This window comes from Montipora capricornis, chromosome 13 (genome assembly GCF_036669925.1).
Source record: "Montipora capricornis isolate CH-2021 chromosome 13, ASM3666992v2, whole genome shotgun sequence".
Lineage (NCBI taxonomy): Eukaryota > Metazoa > Cnidaria > Anthozoa > Scleractinia > Acroporidae > Montipora > Montipora capricornis.
This window is the reverse complement of record NC_090895.1, coordinates 1,892,093-1,912,378: the sequence shown is the minus strand read 5'-3', so window position 1 is coordinate 1,912,378 and position 20,286 is coordinate 1,892,093. Positions and strand designations below refer to the sequence as shown.

Here is a 20,286-nt window from a genome sequence, read left to right as displayed (position 1 = left end):
CCTACTCATTTCATGCATATTAATTGCTTTTCATGCATATTCATAAATTCCTACTCATTTCATGCATATTAATTTCTTTTCATGAATATTAATCAATTCCTTTTCATTTCAAGCATATTCATCAATTTCTGCTCATTTCATGCATATTGAAGGATTTCATGAATAGTCATTGCTTTCACACAATTTCTGTTCATTTCATGCATATTGAACGATTTAATGCATATTCATCAATTTCTGCTCATTCATGCATATGATTTGCTTTTCATGAATATTAATCAATCCTGTTCATTTTCATGCATATTCATTGCTTTTCATGCATATTTGAACAAAAACATGCATATTCATCCGATTCCTGCTCATTTCATGCATATTCATCAATTCCTGTTCATGCATATTCATTGCTTTTCATGCATATTTAACGATTTCTGCTCATTTCATGCATATATTCATCAATTCCTTCCATTCGTGCCAATGCCTCATAAGCCTTAAGTCTGAAGTGAAAGGTCTTTTGCTTATTGAATAACCTTGCAATTTTTGTCAATGCTTTTAATATGATCACTCCAGCACAAATGTAACGAGAACAAATTACAAAAAAGAAACATCAGTCATACGGAGTTTGAGCCTCTACAAAATATAAGTCTGTCTCACTTCTAAAGTTCATCATTTTATTCATAAAAATGTCAAACGAAAACTATACAAGACTCTTCCAACTTCGCACATTCAGAAATGGCGAATGACAAGAATTCAAAACGAATTGTCCTCTTGAAAAGCTATTTATGGAAGAAAACTGCTTATATTCTCAAACACTTACGCCTTAAATGGTAACAATGAAATCGAGAAGAGAATGTGTTGTCATTAACGTTTCCTTCAACTATCAATGATGATAAATGAGTTGATTTCACATAAAAAAGAAATGGAAGTCCAAATAACTCTAAAAGCTAAGGCGACACGTGAAGTTCTTTTTTTTTTTGCAGTCTTTTATTCGACCAGAACACACAACAGATCTGTGTTCCCTTTTCAGTCCAGAAGTTGGGCGGTAGATCAGCAACGAAGTTTGTGGAATGACCTAAAAATACAAAGATACATTTTACAATTAACTCATCTACATCACTAACAATTTTGTTTATTTCTAAAACTGTTAAGATATTACCCACAAAGAATGAGGGATTGAGTTAAAAATGATCACGAGTTCAAGGCTAGCAAAATACCAGAAAGATTTGACCGTATATCCTAAATTAAAGAAAGTCGGAGAACTGAGGACTCTACATGGATACACACTGACAGTTAACTCCAATTAGAACGCTTCCTCTCTCTTTACAAAACTACTTAAAACCTTAGTAAGTCAGCTTCCATTTTTTTCTATATTGAACGATTGACCTTGTCCTCTCATATTGATTTGAAAGATCTTGTGACCCACGACCATTTAGTCTTACCTCAAACATAGCTTTGTCTGCCTTCTTGATAACAGCAGTGCAGCATGCAATTTAGAAAGGATGCTTTCAGCGACCTCGTACACAATATCATCGCTTGTTTTACCGCTTCCTCCACACGCGGTTGCACCTCTAACACTGCACTTATCAGGGCATTAGTTTTCTTGAGTCTGCAAAAAAAAGAGCTCGTATTAGTTGATTATTTACGAAGGTATCGAGCCTATGTAATGACAAGTTGAAAACGCAGTGTTGATATGTTTAAGGTCCATGTTCACCCGAAAGACATTGCGTGCTTGTGTTGGTGGCCACCTGACTTTGTCAACCCAATGGATGGTTTTCACTCACGTGATGAGAAGGCCATGTTGGTGCACAAAACAATAGAAAATTATTACTTCTGTTTTGCATTATAAGAGAGTCGCATTCCCAAATGACTTTTTTCTCTGTTGTTCTGTGTACCAACATGGCTGCTGTGACGTCAGGTGAAAATCATCTATTAATACAAATTTTAGTAGTCCGTTACCTCTCTCACCTGCAAAGCAATGTTTGCGTTGTTATGCATTCCAAATATCTCTGGCTCGTCAACAATTGGTAGATTATCAACACAATCCCTGTAGTAGGAGGGAAATCGTACCTAGAAACAGCATACAACAAGGATTAAACAGAACTTCACCCTACTATTTTCCATTATCAAGAAGTAATTTCTCCTCACTGTTAAACAGTTTTTTGACTGTACCAACTGAGAGATTATAAACACTAGAATGCTTTATTGTGGTGATGATTTTGTTCGAAAATGGTCACCAAGTAAATTACTTGGCGGCATTCAAGCAGCCCCTTGTTACCTTGTCACATTCAAACATTCTTAATATGAGCTATAGTGACAGGCAAATTAGGAGTTAATTGTAAAGGAGAAAATATTAAAAGTCAGGGCTATTTTTGAGAAAAAAGGAAAGCAACTTGTAAAAGTTTGATCAAGTAAGGGAAGTGAAAGCCGTTCGCTGATTGGGCTTAAAGAGACAGAAGTTACAGGAGAAGATTAGGAGGAAGTGTACAAACATCGATTAAATCCTACAATACAAAGTGCACCTAACCCCAAAATATTTTTTTTCGCTAAAATGAATCTTTGCACCTGTTCGAGACGCATTCCGGCCATTTTTTCCTTTTTTCTAACAAATCCTGCCATTTCATAGCCTTCGAAAGTTGCGAGAATCCGAGCATGTTTTGTTCACGACCGAGTCAGACGGGTATGGGTCTATTCCTGATTGGACATCACAATCTACTTTGCATGCATTTTTACAAAGAGTTAATGCAATGTAAATCAGTTTGTGACGTCAAATCAGGAATAGACCCACTCCCCTTCTGACTCGGTCGTGAACAAAAGATGCTTGGATTTCCGCAACTTTCGAAGCCTACAAAATGAAAGGATTTGTTAGAAAAATGCGTCTCGAACAGGTGCAAAGATTCGTTTTAGCGACAGAAATATTTTGGGGATAAAGGAACTTTAAGGTGGACTCTCCTTAGAAACAAATTCACATTTTTCATAAGCTTGCAGGCTTTTTCAGAATACAGGCTGCAGTTTTAAGCCTTATAGTTTGGTGAACGGAAAATTTGATACAATTTAGGTTCTCACCTGAGCTAGAAAACTCGTAACCATCTTCAAGAATCACGGGCGAGAAGAATCTTCTAAGAATGGTTGTAAGGCACCCCTGATCCCAAGCATCAGTAACTAGTCCTCCATATGTGATCTGTGAAAATCAAACTAAGAATAAATATGTGAAAACCCCTGAGTTCCAGCTCTTAACCATTCAAGTAATATCTCGCTTAGTGCTTGATCTGCTATTACTGAAAAATATCAAATATAGTTGTAAAACAGTCTTAAAGCTCGTCCACCTTTCTTGACTTCATTCCATACTGCAAGCAGTCTCTTACTTTTTCTTTTTTGACTGTCTCGCAAGGAAGCCATCCTTGCGACGTTTTTCACGTGTTCCACTCACACACCTTGCGAGGATCGCCTTCTTACTTCGCTGTCAAAGAGGAAAACGAGACTGATTGCATTCTCGTGATGCCATGACCTTCTTAAACGTCTTCTCCCCAACGAAGCATCTACGATATTCAAGAATCCGTTGTCACCCTTATAGGAACTCCACAGTTATCTTCTCCCCAAATATAATAGACCCTTCTCCAAAAATGGCGGCAACGGATTTGAATGAAAAACAGATACCAGAAATAGAAAGAGCACCTTTAGTTTAGTAACCCTGCAAAGTTTCAGCGTATAAGGTGTTGTTATATCAGCTGAAAAAATGTTGAAACCCCCAGTCATACAAACGTCTGTAAATTTTTCATTTTTCAACTTACATTTTCTCAGCTGATATAACACTTAATACCCTGAAACTTTGCTTGGTTACTAAAGTAAAGGCGTTTTATCTAATGCTGCTATACGTTTTTAATTTCAACTTATTTGAATTTTCGGCCGCCATTTTGGAGAGGGGATCCCCTATCCAAAGCAAAATAAAAATGTTCAAACCAGTTTCAACAACTTTAAGGGAATGACTTATTAGAAGAATTGCCCCTACAACACCGTTTCACGTAACGGAAATGTTATGGTATCATATGAAACACCAATTTTGGCTAAAAGACGTTATAGGTTACCATAGCGACCAATGAGACATTCAAATACACTCTTTATTCTGTCTTCAAACGATGACATCAAAAACAAACTCGGTGACTCCCAAATTTTGTTATTGGGAAGTGATGACCACGCAAGGAGAAATCATCTGAGAAGTTAATAAAATTCTCTGGAGTGGATTCAGAGCCACCTTAAAATTTTCCAATTGTGAAGGTACCTCTAAATCCCCTCCAGAGAATATTTTTAACTTTGCATTTTTATCTTAGCAACTTCCCAGCAAAAAAAATTGGGAGTTTTGAGATCTAAGAACTTACAGACAAGAAATAGGGTGTATTTAGATGACTCTTTTGTTGCCATGGTAACATGTACGTCACGTTTCTAACGTATCTTGTTAAGCAATTATATATTGGTGATTTATATGGTACCATAATATTCCCGTTACGTGAATCAGTTGTGTAGAATTAATCTAAATGGTCCAGTTTCCTGAAGTGCTGAAACTGGTTTGAGCCTCCTTAAGGTGGCTTAGTACAGTTTTCCAAAGAAAAAGAAGGAGATTTTGAAATCTGTGAAATTAAAGCAACAGGATGTGTCTTCTGAAGTGCTAGTCACTGCAATTGAGGTAAAATGTAATTTTACCTAACAAATAAATGCAAATCAGGGGAAAATGCTAAATATAGTGACTGAGCTTCCGAAGGGGGGACTGGAAACTAGGCATTTCAAAGGCCTTTTTCTCAAAACCTAGCCGTACGACCAGGGTTAAAATTGTACCGCTAGTTTTAGAGAAAAATTCCTTTGAACTGTCTAGTTTCCAGTCCCCCCTTCAGGAGCTCGGTCACTGTATTTAGCATTTTTCCCTGATTTACATTTATTTATTTATAAAGTTAAATTACGTTTTACATATATTGGAGTGACTAACACTTCAGAATAGCCTGCGTAGCAGCCGTTTACCTTTCCTTCTCCAAACGCTCGCGAAGGGGACGAGACGAAAACTGCGAGAGATTGCAAAAAATAAAGGGGGAGGGGGTGAGGCGACGGAAGGAAACGCCTGCAATCAGACCCAGACATTTTACCGAACGCCCCCAGACAGACCGCATTCACTTGGGACACCAACTGTCACATTAGAGCCAATGATCATTAACTTCCGGTAAACCATTTTTGACAGCTCGCGAAAAGCAAACAATTCGCGCTTTCCTTTCCAACGCAGAAAAATGATATGGCTTCGAATAATTGCCGCGTTTGTCATTGCTCGTTTAAAACGAAGTTCGGAAATTTTACAAAGAATCAACAGGGATATATGTCCACAGAAAACTTGTTCAAGCCTTCCAACAGAAAAGATTGCCGTGGTGTTGTGTTAGCCAATATCTTGGAAAGTGTTGGAATTCCTCTCGATCGAAGCGAGACCTACTCACATCGCGTTTGCAATCCTTGTGGAAGAAAAATCCGCAATTTGGGCAGTCTACATGCTTTGATAGACAAAGAAACCAGGAAACCTGAAGAAAATCCATCGAAGGAAGACGAAAAGGTGCCAGCAAAGAGCAAAGACGCGGGAAAGAGATTATTTTGCGAGCGTACCCCAGATCAAAACAACAGATCTCCAAGCTTGAAGTCCCAACGTGTTAAATCACCCGAGAAAAGTATTTCGTCCAGGAAATCTCTAAGCTTTGGAAAGGATGCAGTGTCTCGACAAACTAGTGTTCAGGACGAGATGTTATCGAAGCTGAATATTGATGATTTGCCCGCAGCAGAGGAACTTCAAGTCAAGGTTGTTAGTTTGAATGACGGTAAGGTAAAAGTACATTTACCTTCTGAACTGACAATTAAAAAACTAATCTGTTGCCTGGCTTTAAAAGAATGGAAAACGGCTTCCAACCTAGTTTTGAAACACGCAGAATTAAGAGAGGAATTGAAAGTCTCCTTTGCCAAAGGCATTTCAGAAGAGTTCAAAAACTATTTTAAAGCAGGAACGATTCTGCAAGCCACAGAGCCGGAAGAGCTGGCAGCCTTTTCAAACAACCTGCTCGTCCAAGAAGTGCGAGTTTTTTGCCCACTGTGGCATCACTGCGTTCTAGGAGCAACCGGCCTGAAGGAAGACGACGTCAAAGCGTGTGGCCCAAAAACCAATTCAGTCGCTCTTGTAAGCTCTGTTGTTGCGCGCACGAGAAACAGTACAGCGTCTGCTGCGCAATATAGAATTTCGTCAATTTTATTCCACAGTGGCGCAAAATTTGAGGACTTAATTCGCTTAAATCGTCTTGGTGTTTGCATGTCACCTAAGATGGTTCTTTCAATGCAACGAAAAATGGGGGAGCAACTGGAAGCAAAGGTTAAAGTATGGAAAAAACGCATCGAAGACAACAGGGGAACTCTTCTGCTATGTAACGAGGTTGCAAGAAAGCAAAATATTCCTCCAAGTGGCGAATCAAATGATGCCATGGACTATGAAATGGAAGTCGATTTGTCGGAGAATAGCTTGAAACAATATGACTATTTTACTCCTGAAACGTATGCACAGATGCTAAAATTGATAAATGATGCGAAAGAAAAGAGAGGAGATGCTATCCCAAGCAACAAAAGTCTTCAAGAGGTCCTTACAAATTTGGAAACTGCGAAACTACCATTTTACAAGTAAGCTTAAATAATGATGCTGTTCTAATTTTGGATTTCCTTAGACCAACTGTAAGTAGGTGTGTAACTAGGGGAATTATATCATGCATTGATGGTGCTGCTGATGATGATGATAATAATGATAATAATAATAATGATAATGATGATGATAATTATAATGATAATAATAAAACAGTAAGTATATGTTAAGGATTTATTATTTTTCACTCAAAAGCTATGCTTTGTGCCCGGTGTTCTTGTGCCCTGCACAGCAGACATAAGATTTTAATTGCATATAATAGTAGTAATAATAAAGTGAAATGGTGATGATTACTTTTAAAAGGTAAATTTGTAAAAAGAAAATAACTGCCATTAAATAATTTAGAATGTGTAAATAACACTGCTGTCACACTATTAATGGTACAGACCATTTAACCTGATGATGTACATGTTCTATTTCTTTTAAAAGACTGGTTGGTGATAACATTGATCATGAGACACATGCCAGAATACAAAGTAAGGAACACACAAATCGTTCAATTCACTGGACACACCAGTATGCAATTCTAGATAGGGTGCAAGACCCCACCCTTGAGAAGCACATAAGTCAAAAGGATGTGGATGATGTCCAACTCATTGAGTTACTGCCAGATAAAGATGTACAAGCCAATTTTCTTCAAAATTGGGCTATTCTTGCAAGTAGAATAATCACAAAGTACTTACCTTCTCTGAAATGTATGAGTGATGTGGTAATTCGTCACATTCCCCATGAGTACTCCGAAGAAATGTCCAAGAAATCTGACACTGTAAGTATGTTCATGCTATATTATGTTTTTGGGTAACATTTTAATTTAATATTGTTAGGCAAAATATTTGTTTTTTTTTTGTTATTTCCATTTTCACCGTACCTCAATAACGAAGGGTATAAGGTGTAGTCAATTTGTACAACTGAATCTTCCACACATCAACAAATCTGAATGAATGAATGGCCCTGCCTTCCACACCCCATCACCCACTCTCCCTTATGGGAGTAGCAAGGATCAGTCCTCGTAGAACTTTTGTTTGAAAAACATATATTTTTTGCTTTTTTTCTAGTTTTGAAGAAACATCAACTTTCTTGTAAATCAACTTTTCATTTTTCAGTGCATGTTGTCAATGGAATTTCTCAATCCCAATGTTGCTGGTGACATGGCACAGCTCCTTGTACACAATCAAGAGAAATTTGTTCCGTGCCTTGAGACAGAAACCCAAAAGGTCATTCTTGAAAGTGTCCCTCTCCATGGGGATCAACTGTTTGAGGAGAGAGCCAGAAATACTGCATGGACCTTCAGAGATGGAATAGATGAGTACGAACGACTGGAAGGCATTGGTCATGAACATGCTGACTGGCATGCCAAAATGACACTCTACAAGGTGAGTGGCTTTTTATCAATTGCAAAAAGTAACAAAAAAGCATGACTGCAAATTGAAAATATTTAGAATATTAATAGAACATATTTTTACAACTAATTAATTAATTAGTTAGTACGTAGCTATTTGAACCAGTAATGAGATAATATCAAGTGGAATGGGTCTTGACTGTGCTCCTGGTCTTGAAAGGGAAATCATTTAGGCTAGTTTTGTTCTTTTGTATGATGTACATTTATGAAGTCTAATGACTTGTTACATTGTTTGTACTGCAGACTGAATTTAATACATTTGTTGACCATTCTTCTGTTGCTGAGAAAGGAACGACACGAGCCAGCATGAACCGAACGGGAAAAACCAATGCCGCTAAAGGTGTAGAGAACCACTATAATGAATACAGTGAGTTCCACGCGAGAGAGTTTGAAGCCCATGTGTGTGCAGCTTTCATGGAGATGACAGGGATGAAAACTATTAAAGGTTTGACATCTCTGTGATAAAACATTGTGCAGATAATGACTGTAGATGAGGACACAGAACGTGTGAGATCCATTTTTGTTCCTCGTGTCCCATCCACTCATGACTTGATACTAGGTTTTTAAATTAGACAAAGTTGTTTTCTATATTTGAACCCTAAAAAATCGACAGTGGTAAATATTAATGTAGTTATAAATGTCAACACAGGTTACATGTTTGAATTCCAAGATAAATTTGAGACAGCTTTATGGGAATTGAAGTAAGAAGTGGATAAAACACTGATGCCACCATATTGGGCTATGGGTATTTTCTTGAATATCTTCATTGTGAACGTATGAGCTGCTATTGCTTTTTTTAGATACACCCCAAATCAACCTACCACACACGTCGGAACTGAAGGCAAGCAGGGGAAAGTGGCTGATAGAGATTTGTCAGCAACTTGTCAAGAAGTTTGTGTTTGACATTAGAGAAATCAATGCTCTAGTGGACCAAACCCAACAGCTTGATAACGCAATGCGGGAAGCTCCTTTTAAGTGCCGCTTTGAAAATTGTGATAGAACATACGGCTATCACTCTGGACGCGTAAGGTACTAAAGTGTTCTTCTTATACATTTTACAGACTTTACAGTACAATACTTAACTCAAGATGGGAAAAACAAGTAGCTGATATGTCATGTTTCACAGCTATTTTCCAGGACGTACTATTAGTAAACTAATATCAATTTTTTACACTATAGTTGCAGGGCATGTACTAACTTTACTTGTGTTAAATATCACAAAGTGCCTCATTATTAATTTTAGACCACTGGAATCCTTGTTTCATATTGCTCCGAAAGACCTTTAATGCTAATTGTAGAGGAGACCTCAAGGAGTCCTGCACCGTAATTCAGAAATTGATTTTTATCAATAACAATTTGTGATTCGTAACACATGCATTAATGCATTTGTCCACAGGCATGAAGTTTCATCTCACAATTTGTCCTTTGATAGTGGTCATGATGATAGAGATCAACTCGGCTATTTCTTTTGCCGCATAAGATGTGGAGAGGTTTTCAAGACAAAGCAAACCAGAAAGAGGTATCTTGACGAAGATTGTACCCATCTTTGATTTAAAAATACTAAAATATTGTTTCAGAAATGTATAAATTAGTTCCATTTGTTACATGATTTCTTCCATTCTGTCAGGCAAACATTTTCAGCCCTTCAATCAAACAGTTCAATTCACGTTGGAATTTTTATTTCCTTGGCTTAAATATTTCAACTATGTAAGTGATCGGGATAAAATGTTCTTGGCAGTATCAAAACAGAAGGAAAACGCTGTAAAAATTGGGAAAGTGATTACCAAAGGTCAATCTCATGCTGCAAAGTAAATATCAGCAGTGGTTTTGCTTATACCATTGATTTCATAGCAAGGTGATAGCAGAACTTCCTTAGAGACTCTGTTTACTGAGATAATTGAATGAACAATGATTTGAATTTTTTTTATAGGCATGAACTTCAGCAGCATCAAAAAGCCTTTGAGGATGAAGCCAGTGATGGACCACCCAAAGATTCAAATGAAGATTTTTTATTTAATTATCACAGTGCAAAACTTGCTTTTGGTTTCATATTGTTTGAGTTCAGTGATGCTATCAAAGAAGGAGATGGCCACAGGTTGTTTAACCTCTATAAATTAGCTCTTTTAATCTACAAATGTAATGGCCATTTCAAATATGCCTACATTGTGCTTCTTTACTTAGTTAAGTGCATTGCAATCCTTTCCAAGTTCCAAGCTTTTAGACTTAAGTGGAACCGATTTTTCAATAGGAGTGGAGGTAAGGGGAAGAATATACCCTTAGATCTTGAAAAAGAATTTCAAAACAAAGATCTCAAGGTTACCTGGGTTGCACTGGGACCAAATTTAGATGAAAATAATGCTGAACGCACTGCAGGCTGCCTGGAGTCCATGAGGTTAATACAGACCTCTGTTGATCGTGACTGCAATAAAGATAAGCGGACCAGCCACAGGGCATGCCCTAAGGAAGTGGAAGCAGTTGAGCAGATAACAAGTGACTTGATGGAGGTTGAGGCCTTCCATAAGCAGGAAGGTAGAGAGGGATATCCATCATTTCCTAAATTTGAAAGAAATCTCTTAAAGAAGCTTGATTTCCGAGACCTTCATAAGTGGATGAAAGAGCATCTTCAGCTCTGGGGATCAATTTATCAAGAAAAAGACTAGTCCATTTTGTAGTGACAGTGTAACAGCTGCAGTAACTGTGAAATTAAAAAAATGAGGGTTATGCTACAGGGAAAATTGAAAACCAACTTTTTCTTAACCTTGTATTGTTCTGCCTGTGTTTTACGTGCCATAAGTTCAAGATTATGAAGGATCCATCTGTATACTATAATTTCAGTGCATTCATGGTGGAGAGGTATATGGTGTACTTATTACAGGTGAACTGTTGTTGACAGGGAAACCCCATAGAGACAGCTGACTGAAACACCAATTCTTTTTACATGAACCTTAGTATGGGTAACCAAATGGTGACGCGAGAAATTAGGGAATAATTTCACACGCGTTTTGTCCAAATTCAAAAAATTTCCTGAGCCTTTAGGCAAGGGAAATTATTTGATTTTGGACAAAATGCAAGTGAAGGTATTGCCTAATTTCATGGGTTTACCATTTGATTAGCTATTAATAACATGGGTGCCAATTTACTCCTTAATTTTCAAACCTGGATGCCATTTTAGCACTATATGAAAAGTTGCCATGGCAATAATGTAATTTCACATGTGAAATTATAAATTAACGCTGAAATTTTACGCCAAATTTAACGAATAATTTGTAACCCATGTTATTACATACATAATTCATTTTACATGATACAATTTAAAGAACTGAACTTAGATGTACATGTAATATAAATGAGAATAAGGGCTTTCTAATAAATACTGTTACTCATACACATACACCTGATTAAGATTATTATTATTATTATTATTATTATTATTATTATATTGCAAAAATAACTTAGCAGATTAATTGTATTGGTCACTGCCACTGTCAGAAGAAGAGTCTGAAAAATCAATGTCAAAGTCCAAATTATTTACATCTAAAGGCAATAAAGTTGGGAATTGCTCCTTGTTGTTGAAGAAAGCAATGGTGTCCTCAAAGTTGGGAATGTCAAAGAAAATCTCTTGCAGCACCTCTAAAATCTTTATTGCGTCCTTCAGAGAAAAAACAGGAAAGTTTTCTGTTATGTCTTTAACAGAAAAAATTATGGCACAATTGTTGGAAATGTCATCCACAAGTTGAGGTGAAAAGCCATGTGTAGAAGTGCTGTCTATTGAACACAGTTCAATTGATTGACTTAGAACTTCCATCAATGCAACCTTTACATCATGTTTGTCATCTGAGGTAACTAACCTCTTGTGAGGATGTTTCTCCACTTCACAACTTTCACTAGCTATTTCAAATGGCAAAATTTCACCATCACATTTAGTACCACCACATTGACAATTTGAGCTGCAGTAGCTGCAGCACCCATGAAGTGGTTGCTGTGGCACAATCGAATTGTCCAGAGATTGGAATGCAGATACCCTGTAGCAACCTTGAGCACGAACAAACTCCTTGACCTGTTTTTCACAGGGGCCAAGTTGCTGCCCATGATAAAAGACCACAATGTGGGATTGCAAACCATCCCTCCCAGCTCTCCCTGCTTGCTGCAGCTGATCTAGGATGGTCCTTGCTGGACCCCAGTTAATAACATAACGTATGTCGGGAAAGTTTATACCCATGCTAAGGGCACTTGTAGCCACCACAATACGCTTCACTCCATTTTCTTTAAATGATGCCACCAATCTTTCTTTACTCGCTGGCCAGGAATTTGAATGGTAGATCCCAATCAGACAGTTTTTGTTTTCCTTGTCTCCAGAGTAAATTGCATTGCCAAGCTTCATCATCAGGTAATTAACAACACTGGCAATTTCATTTAAGGTGTTGCAGAAGATTATGGTTTTGGGACACTGTGTACCTTTATTCAACACCAAATCTACTAGCCATTGCAGCTGCTGGAACATTTCGCCCTTTTTCACTTTCTTGACTGAAAATCGCAAATTTTCTCTGTTGGGGCTCACAAGGACAGTAAGAGCCTCTGGTTGAAGGCAAAGTAAATTTTTTATGGTGGCCTGTGTGCTATGGTCAGCTGTCCCAGTAAGTGCAGCAATGGGTGTCCCTAAAATAAAGCAGCAGTTGACAATTATTCACAGAAGTGGAGGTATGGTTGTAATGTTGTCATCCTCCTTACTGCAGTTAACTTCTTTTTGTTTTGTTTTTTAAGGCGAAAGAGGTTGAGCTCTAGGTTGGAAAACCCTTTTCCCTGAGAGCCGTGATTGTCTTTCTAAAAAGTGACTGTAACAGAATGCCTGTATGTCGCTAAAATGTAGAGTTTGCTAGCTTTTTTAGAGTTGGGGAGGGATCGTAGATCTTTTTCACTGACACTGAGGTGAATAATTGTTTTAGTATATACCACACAAGCTGAATAACTAGCGGACCAAAGAGTAACTTTATTTGTGCCAATATACAGGCGAAAGCCATTCTGTTTTTCTTTGGCTCCTCGAAGGTGAAGAGTACTTCACTAATGACCTCCGAGCTAGCCAATCAGCGTGCCCAAAAAGTACTATCCACTTGTGTGGTATATACTAACAGTTAACATTAATACTCAAATAGAGCATAGTCAATTTCTTTATGGGTAACGACAAGGAAGAACCATTGAGTACCTTATACTGCTCACATGAAAAAGAATAATTATAATATCCAGTGAAAATCTGCATATAAGAACCTAGATTTCTTGAGGTTAGGCAGGACAGCTTCGTATATTTTAAGGTATTAATAGTTTTCAAAATTCAGACTGATTAGGTTCCATAAAGGTCCAAGAAGAACATCGAAATATAATTATTTTTTATTTTATAATAGATTTAGAGTTTACATCATCCATATTGCACTGTAGCTTTATGGAAAGCATATTTCTAGTGAAAACCCCCCAAAATGTAAGTTAGGGCAAACACAATGAAGCCTATCAACAACGTTTTGTCATCGCACACAAAATTCAGAATTTAGACCATCAAAGGTGGAGTGTTTTTTGTATGAGAAACTATTTTCCGTTGCCAGATTTCAGCCTGTAGGTTCAGAGATCACTAGGCTCTTACATGTGGGTTTTTTCCCGCACTCTAGAGTAGATACGAACGGTCGATGTGGTCCAAACACAAATTATGATAAAATCCTGACGAAATTTTTTCCTCACCTTGCTTAAAAAAGGATCGCAACATGGACAGCCTTCCAAATGCTTCTCGGAACGCAGAAGCACTTTGCTTTCCTTGCTTCTTATTCCTGTAAATGGAAAAAATATAATGTAGGAGCTGGTAATCGACAAAAAGATTTAAAGCGAAACCGCGGTTAACGAGAGGATGTTAAACTCTCCCCCTAAACAAATAGGTGGCAAAGGTTACTACAATAGCTTGATAATATACCTCTTTCCAGTCCAGGTCTCCACTGTATGCGACTCGTCAACGACGATTGCGGCAAGAGAGCTTTGGAATCTCGAATTCTTTTTTAAGATTTCAAGGAACTCTTTGTCCAGCGCATTTTCCGCGGACGAGAACAATAACTGGAATTTACCCACTTGCACATCTGCAAGGGAAGCTTCTGGCAATGAATTCGTTGTGAGGCCCATGGATTTCGCCTCCTTTATCTGATCTTCAATCAAGCTTCGAAGCGGACAAATCACCAGAACACAGGCACAATCTTTTGACATCTTCTCCTTAACTCCCACGAGTATTTGATAGATAGCGCTTTTGCCAAAACCAGTTGGCAAAATTGCGAGAACATCCTGTCCATGGACTAAACTCTTTATGGCAACTCCTTGCTCCCGTTTGAGATCAATCTGTTTACCGTTTTCAGAAAGATCTTTTAACGTTTCCTGAAGAGAAAATTCGAAAGCTTCACAGGCTACGGCCATATTTTTGATTATGTTTGTTCTGTTTTCCGGATGTCACATTTTTCATGTCACTTTCTGATTGACGGGCGCCTAACCAATCAAATTGCGCTATTGCTCCCCGTTCGTGGGCGAACGGAGTTCGGTAAATTGTTTGGGATTGATTGCAGGCGATTCCTTTCCTCCCCACCCCCTCCCCCTTCTCACTCACCCTGTCCCCACTTCTCTATATTTTTTTGCTCACGCCACGCGCTCGCTCGCTTGTCCTATCTCTGCCTGGAAAAGGAAAGGAAACGGCTGCTACGCAGGCTAACTTCAGAAGAGACAACCTGTTGCTTTAATTTCACAGATTTCAAAATCTGGATTTCTTTCTTTGGAAAACTGTAGCAAGCCACCTTACAGTGTCTGAAACCACTTTACTACTTTTGAGACACCTTATTAGAAGGGTTATAACTACTTTACTGTATCACGTAACAGTAATGTTATGGTACCATACAAAACACCAATTATTGCTTAACAAAATGCGCCCACTATCGTGACGTAATAGGTTACCATGCCTACATGAAAGCTCTCCAAAAACTTGGTGGCCTTGATTTGTTATTGTACAATAGTAATTAGCAATCTGAGATAGAACTAATAGTATAGTTTAACAAAAATAATGGCAGCCAATTCAGAGATACCTTAACTTTTCAAAACTTTCAGGTACCTCTGAATTGGCTCCCATGAATTTTAAAAAAACTTTTCTGATAGTTCTACCTCAGATTGCTAATTGCTATCGTACAATAACAAATCGGGGTCACCGAGTTTAGTTTGGAGATATAAGCGAGTAAACACGAACTATAGGGTGTTTTTGGAGAGCTTTCATGTTGCTATGGTAACTATGACGGCACGATATTGGGCGCATTTCGTTAAGCAATAATTTGCGCTTCATATGGTACCATAACATTGCTGTTACGTGATACAGTATAGTAGTTATAACCTATCAAATAAGAAGGTCTCTTAGAGGAACGACACTGGTTCCAGCCACCTTAAAGGTGCGTTTCCACGACAGAGAAAAAACGGGACAGAACAGATTTTAAAAAAGTCCGATAATTTTTTAAAAGAAACAGTTACTTTTCATACGTTCCGTGAAGGAATCATGGATGCATTACCGCGCAGATAGGAACTCACTGTTTCTTAGCAAAAAATTATCGAAACAGTTCCGTTCTACTTTTGCTCCGTAGAGGTAACGCAACTTTATTTGTCTCCTCAAGAATAGTTGCAACTGCCATTTTTTAGAACAAACCTTTCATATGGCCAGTGATAAAGGTCAGAGCATCCCAAGCAATCTGTCCTTCTGCTAAGAACATCTTTGTATTGTCCAGAGCGCTCTGTCGATCCGATTCGTTGAACTCATACTGTTTAATGAACATCAAAGGAACAACAGATCAGTATCAGCATGGCGATTGTTCTGGGGCCAAAATCTGTAATTAATTAATAAATCAATTATAATTAATAAGGATAATAATAATAATGATACTCATAAGGATAATAATAATAACAATAATAACAATAATAATAATAATAATAATAATAATAATAATATTGCGCTAATAACTGCGAGGAACATAGTTTCACTTAACGGCAACCTCCACTCTTACTACAGAATAAGTTTAAACCGAAGGACATTATGTTTACAAATACATTTGTTTGAAATGTATTTATATCAAGGAAAAAGAAATTTAAAATCTCTCATTTTTACTTTCAAATTTCGTGGGCGCAGCCATCTTGAATAATTGTGACGTGTTACGGTTGCCCTATTGTTCTAATACAAAGAGCTTTTAACAATTGGGCAACCGTAACACGTCACAATTATTAAAGATGGCGGCGCCCGCGAAATTTGAAAACAACGTAGGCGATTCTAAAACTTATTTATTTCAGATAGAAACACTTTCTTTGAAAATACTTTAGACTGACCTGACTGCAACAGTTATTTCCTGTGATTTCAAGTTATTGATTTGTTGAAGTGGAGGTTCCCTTTAAGAAGAATATTGATAAAAACAACAACAACAACTTCGTCATGGTGACCTGACCAAGCACAACGGGGCCCGTTTAAAAACCCCGATACCCTAAGAAGGGGGAGCTTTTAAGTCATCAATTTTTCCGGGCACCGCCATTTGTACAACTCTGACGTGCTAAGGTCGCCCTATTGTTCTGACACGAGATACAACAGGGCAACCGTAACCTATCACAATTATTCAAGATGGGGACATCTGGAATATGCTCAAACAAACCTAAGCGAGTTTGAAATTCATTTCTTTCTGAGACATACGCTTTCTTATCTGTTGGAGTGCATACTCTCCTGAAATTGTTGAGATAAGTACTTATTAAGTGACAACTAAATGAACGAAAAAGAAGAGGTTCCCAGTACAATGTGCCAAGGAGCTGAACACTACACCAACATGCACAACATCTTATTGTCTCAAAGATATTTTCTAATTCTTCATCAAATGATTTAATATACCAGGAAAAGTATACTTGAGTGTATTAACCACAGCGGAAATTTGTTCCTTTGAATTAACCACAAAAACGCTCTGCTGCAAAGTTGGGCCTTAAACGCTCAACTCTTACCTTGATGTTCCAACCCAGTAGAACAAACATCTTTCTTTCCTGAACTATTATATGGAAGAAGCAAATGCCAAAGGCTAATTTACGCATGTCTCACCAACACCTGTGAAACACAAACAAGAAAAAGGTGAGCACACCAGTTTACGAGTACATGAATAAAGCACTATTAAGTCTTAACCGAATCAAACCCAGGTTAATTAAACATAACGCGCGGGGTTTGGGGGGGGGGGGGGGCAGGGAAGGGGGTGTCAAATGTGTTTTTCGGGAATAAATGTAGAATTTCCTTCCTAGTGCTCGAGCTTGGAAAAACGCTGTTTCCCTAGCATTTCGTAAAAACTAGTATCCTGTTTAAAAAAATTCTGAAAGAAGTTAAATGGGCCATTTCCGCATCACTGTTTGTCTCAGTTTCGAAGTGAGTCTTGATGCTCGACTATTGAAAGGGGAATGAGTTTGATTTGCATACAAACGTGCAACTCATTTCCATTTGAATGGTTCCACACCCAAACTCACTTTGAAAGCGAGGCATGCAGCAACTCGGAAATGGGCTTTTGGGGGCGAGCATTGTCGCGAGGAGAGATTGGGGAGAGGGGGGTCTCTTCGGGCCAGTCTTTTCTCATGTTCTTTCTTCTTCCCAACATTTTGCATCTTTTCGCAGCCTGAAACCTCTGGAAATGCCTATAACAGATAGAAATCTCCGGCACGGATAGGACGAGGAACATGTAGCATAAGAACAACCAAAAAAGAAAGAACTTACTATGATTCTAAAATGTGTCAGCACTGAGTTCACCAAAAGCTCTTTCAACTTTTGCTCTGAGTCCCTTAGGTGACTCATTTGTCACTCCAACACTGTTCTGCAGACTTAGTTGGCATAGAACTCAGACACAGCAGAAGTCTTCGAGTACGTCCACTTCGATTCCCGGCTGGAAAGGTAACTGATGAGAATTTCCATGGCTAACAGCCAGGAAGCGGCAAGATGGAAATTCCTGAAAACGAAATGTAAAGAAAATGAAAACCAAAAAATACCCATTGCCTCTGTTCTCATCAAAGAGTTCAGTCTTGACGACGTACACAAGCTAAAAAAAAACAACTAAATTTTATGCATGAGCCATGCATAAAATGAATAGCTTGTGCTACAGACAGTAAGGAGACGAGAAAATCATGGAGCCTTTTAAAATGCAATGAAAAGTTAAATGTTGCAATTCCTTTGGGGTCTTGTACCCGCAAGGAATAGTTACATAAGAGCTCTACAAACGGTTGCCCTCTTACTTGCCTTCCTTCTCACCAAATTAAGCAGTTAAGGTAAATTTGACACAAAATTGACAGCTGACAAGCATGTCAATCACTAACGAAAAATCAAAGTAGACATTAAGTCAAGCTAACAAAAGCATGTGAACCCAAAATTTCATTTTTTTTTGCTTCGCGAAGAGATTAGAGTCTAAATGAAAGAGTTTGTCAGCTTCTGTTTGGCATGTGTCGCACTTGCCAATCCCACTTTAAAGCAAAAGCGTTGTTTAACACGAACTTTAACTTGAGCAAAACAAAATAAAACAATGCCAAAAACTCATTTTGTTTGCGACTTATTTCGCAATTTTACTGGGGTGAGAAGGACCTATCATGACATTTGGAGGCAGTACCTCACTGTTGTTCGCAGCAGTACCTTTCCAAGCGCAAATTTTAAATTTTAGACTACACCTTTCCTCAATCAAATTGCAGTCTTACAGGCCATCACGAAAAATTTCTCCTCTTACTTTCTAATAGTCACGCAATGCTACTTCTGTTACGACCAAATCCTACTGCGTAGCAAACTCAGAGGGTGCATTTTGTAACCAAACTAACGGTTTGTTAGGACATCGAGAAGATTGCTGCGTGATGACCTAAGACTGGTTGAAATTTGACCAGTCAATAAAGAAACATCCCTAATCCTCAAGGCTTTACTTAGTAAATGTCAGTAAATGTCGCGATTGATTGATAGGACAAACATACGTGTCCTATTTACATTTTTGCAGTGGGCTCGGACATCAGCATACTAAGGGCGCCGATGGCAGCCACTATCAGTCCATTTGTGAGCCCACTGAACCCTCCCAACCCATGATGAGTGATGATGTAAGTGAGTGATGAAGATAGGCCACAACACCGGGAACCACGTCCCCTACTCTTTTCGAATAGTGTGTGGGTTCTTTAACGTCCCACAGTGTTATATGTGAACAAGGTTTGTGAGACGGGACCTCCGGTTTATTGTCCTTATCCGAGAAGACTTGAAAGTCTAATCATTTGCAGATGTCATTACAAAGACAGCACTTTCTCCTCAGTTATTTAAAGACCCTGAGTGTTGGTCCGGCCGGAGTTGAACTCACGACCTCCCGCGTGACAGCCCGGTGCTTAACCAACTGAGCCACCGGTGCGCGGTTTACTTAAGTTAGGAGGCAGTGTGGCTGAGTGGTTATGGCGCTTGCCTTGAGATCCGGAGAGATCCCGGGTTGACCCGCTCTGACCACTCGTTGAATTTGTTCGTGGTAGTCTCTGGTTCAACTTCCGGTCGCACTTGTTCTGTTCTGTCGTTTCGTTGTGTTTCATTGGCCCTGAAAAGCCCCTATGGGCAGCGGTCAATTAAATATGTATTGTATTGTATTGTATTAAGTCTCACCTTTCACTGTAGCTCATTCCTTGGGCGAATCTCAGGAAGGAGTACATGAAGTCCGACTCAGTCAATAACATGAAAACAAGAGGCGTGGTGATGGGTCCCACATAAGCATAAAGTGATTAGAGAGCTCTTTGATACAAGCCTATAGAAACAACGGTAGACAGTTAATAAGCCAATCAAAGGCAAGTGCATCCACCTGCCACAGAGCGCGGGACAATACGCTGTTGTGACGTAAGGGTAGCATGCGGTATGTTCAACTTTCAACTAACCATTTTTTTCAATAAACCACTTTCAACTTTTTAACTAGCCACTGAGTGTTGAAAGGCAAAAACCAAACAAAGCCTGTACAAGACTGCGGATAAGTCTTGAGAATAAGACAAAGAGATGAAGATTAGGGAAGGGAGGATAAAAAAACTGTGTTTCTTCTTCTCCAGACCCCCAATATTGCTCTCCGGTGTTATTGAGGTGGTTCAAACCAATTTCAACGCTTCCAAGTGACGCTCTTATTAGAAGGATTCGCACCACAAT

The 20,286-nt window shown here is 38.5% G+C and overlaps 4 protein-coding genes across 7 annotated transcripts in view; 2 read left to right on the top strand and 2 right to left on the bottom strand.

The window, feature by feature from the left end:
• The window catches only part of LOC138030343 (PCI domain-containing protein 2-like), a 282,269-nt gene that overhangs the window by 222,836 nt on the left and 39,147 nt on the right, over positions 1–20,286 (top strand). The window lies entirely within an intron of this gene.
• The window catches only part of LOC138028301 (dynein axonemal heavy chain 1-like), a 201,745-nt gene that overhangs the window by 155,660 nt on the left and 25,799 nt on the right, over positions 1–20,286 (bottom strand). The window lies entirely within an intron of this gene.
• LOC138028297 (uncharacterized) lies at positions 551–17,238 on the bottom strand. 4 transcript variants are annotated; one of them, XR_011127610.1, is made up of 6 exons: positions 17,121–17,218; positions 15,796–15,973; positions 3,058–3,172; positions 1,960–2,061; positions 1,434–1,600; positions 551–1,066 (listed from the first exon to the last, which is right to left on the bottom strand). XR_011127610.1 is itself a non-coding variant. In XM_068875781.1 (5 exons), exons 1-5 carry the CDS (start codon positions 17,205–17,207, stop codon positions 11,557–11,559), a joined length of 1,641 nt encoding a protein of 546 aa, XP_068731882.1. In that variant the 5' UTR covers positions 17,208–17,238; the 3' UTR covers positions 11,350–11,556. The 4 variants fall into 4 exon arrangements, 2 of the variants coding, with proteins under 2 accessions (XP_068731882.1, XP_068731883.1); XR_011127611.1 differs by lacking the exon at positions 15,796–15,973 and having other exon boundaries at positions 17,121–17,220; XM_068875781.1 differs by lacking the exons at positions 551–1,066; positions 1,434–1,600; positions 1,960–2,061; positions 3,058–3,172 and adding exons at positions 11,350–12,752; positions 13,821–13,906; positions 14,047–14,206 and having other exon boundaries at positions 15,796–15,907; positions 17,121–17,238.
• Positions 5,001–10,175, top strand: LOC138029390 (uncharacterized). Its single transcript, XM_068877142.1, has 5 exons — positions 5,001–6,678; positions 7,127–7,463; positions 7,801–8,070; positions 8,340–8,541; positions 8,897–10,175. The coding sequence occupies exons 1-5, from the start codon at positions 5,267–5,269 to the stop codon at positions 9,130–9,132; spliced, it is 2,457 nt and encodes an 818-aa protein (XP_068733243.1). The 5' UTR covers positions 5,001–5,266; the 3' UTR covers positions 9,133–10,175.

Coding starts and splice junctions, on each gene's coding strand:
- LOC138029390 (XM_068877142.1), top strand. CDS start 5,267: ATGGCTTCGAATAATTGCCGCGTTTGTCATTGCTCGTTTAAAACGAAG. Junction 8,071..8,339: donor CCAAAATGACACTCTACAAG/GTGAGTGGCTTT, acceptor TTTGTACTGCAG/ACTGAATTTAATACATTTGT. Junction 8,542..8,896: donor AGGGATGAAAACTATTAAAG/GTTTGACATCTC, acceptor TGCTTTTTTTAG/ATACACCCCAAATCAACCTA.
- LOC138028297 (XM_068875781.1), bottom strand. CDS start 17,207: ATGCGTAAATTAGCCTTTGGCATTTGCTTCTTCCATATAATAGTTCAG. Junction 15,908..17,120: donor TACTGGGTTGGAACATCAAG/GTAAGAGTTGAG, acceptor TTCATTAAACAG/TATGAGTTCAACGAATCGGA. Junction 14,207..15,795: donor TATCACTGGCCATATGAAAG/GTTTGTTCTAAA, acceptor CTTCCCTTGCAG/ATGTGCAAGTGGGTAAATTC.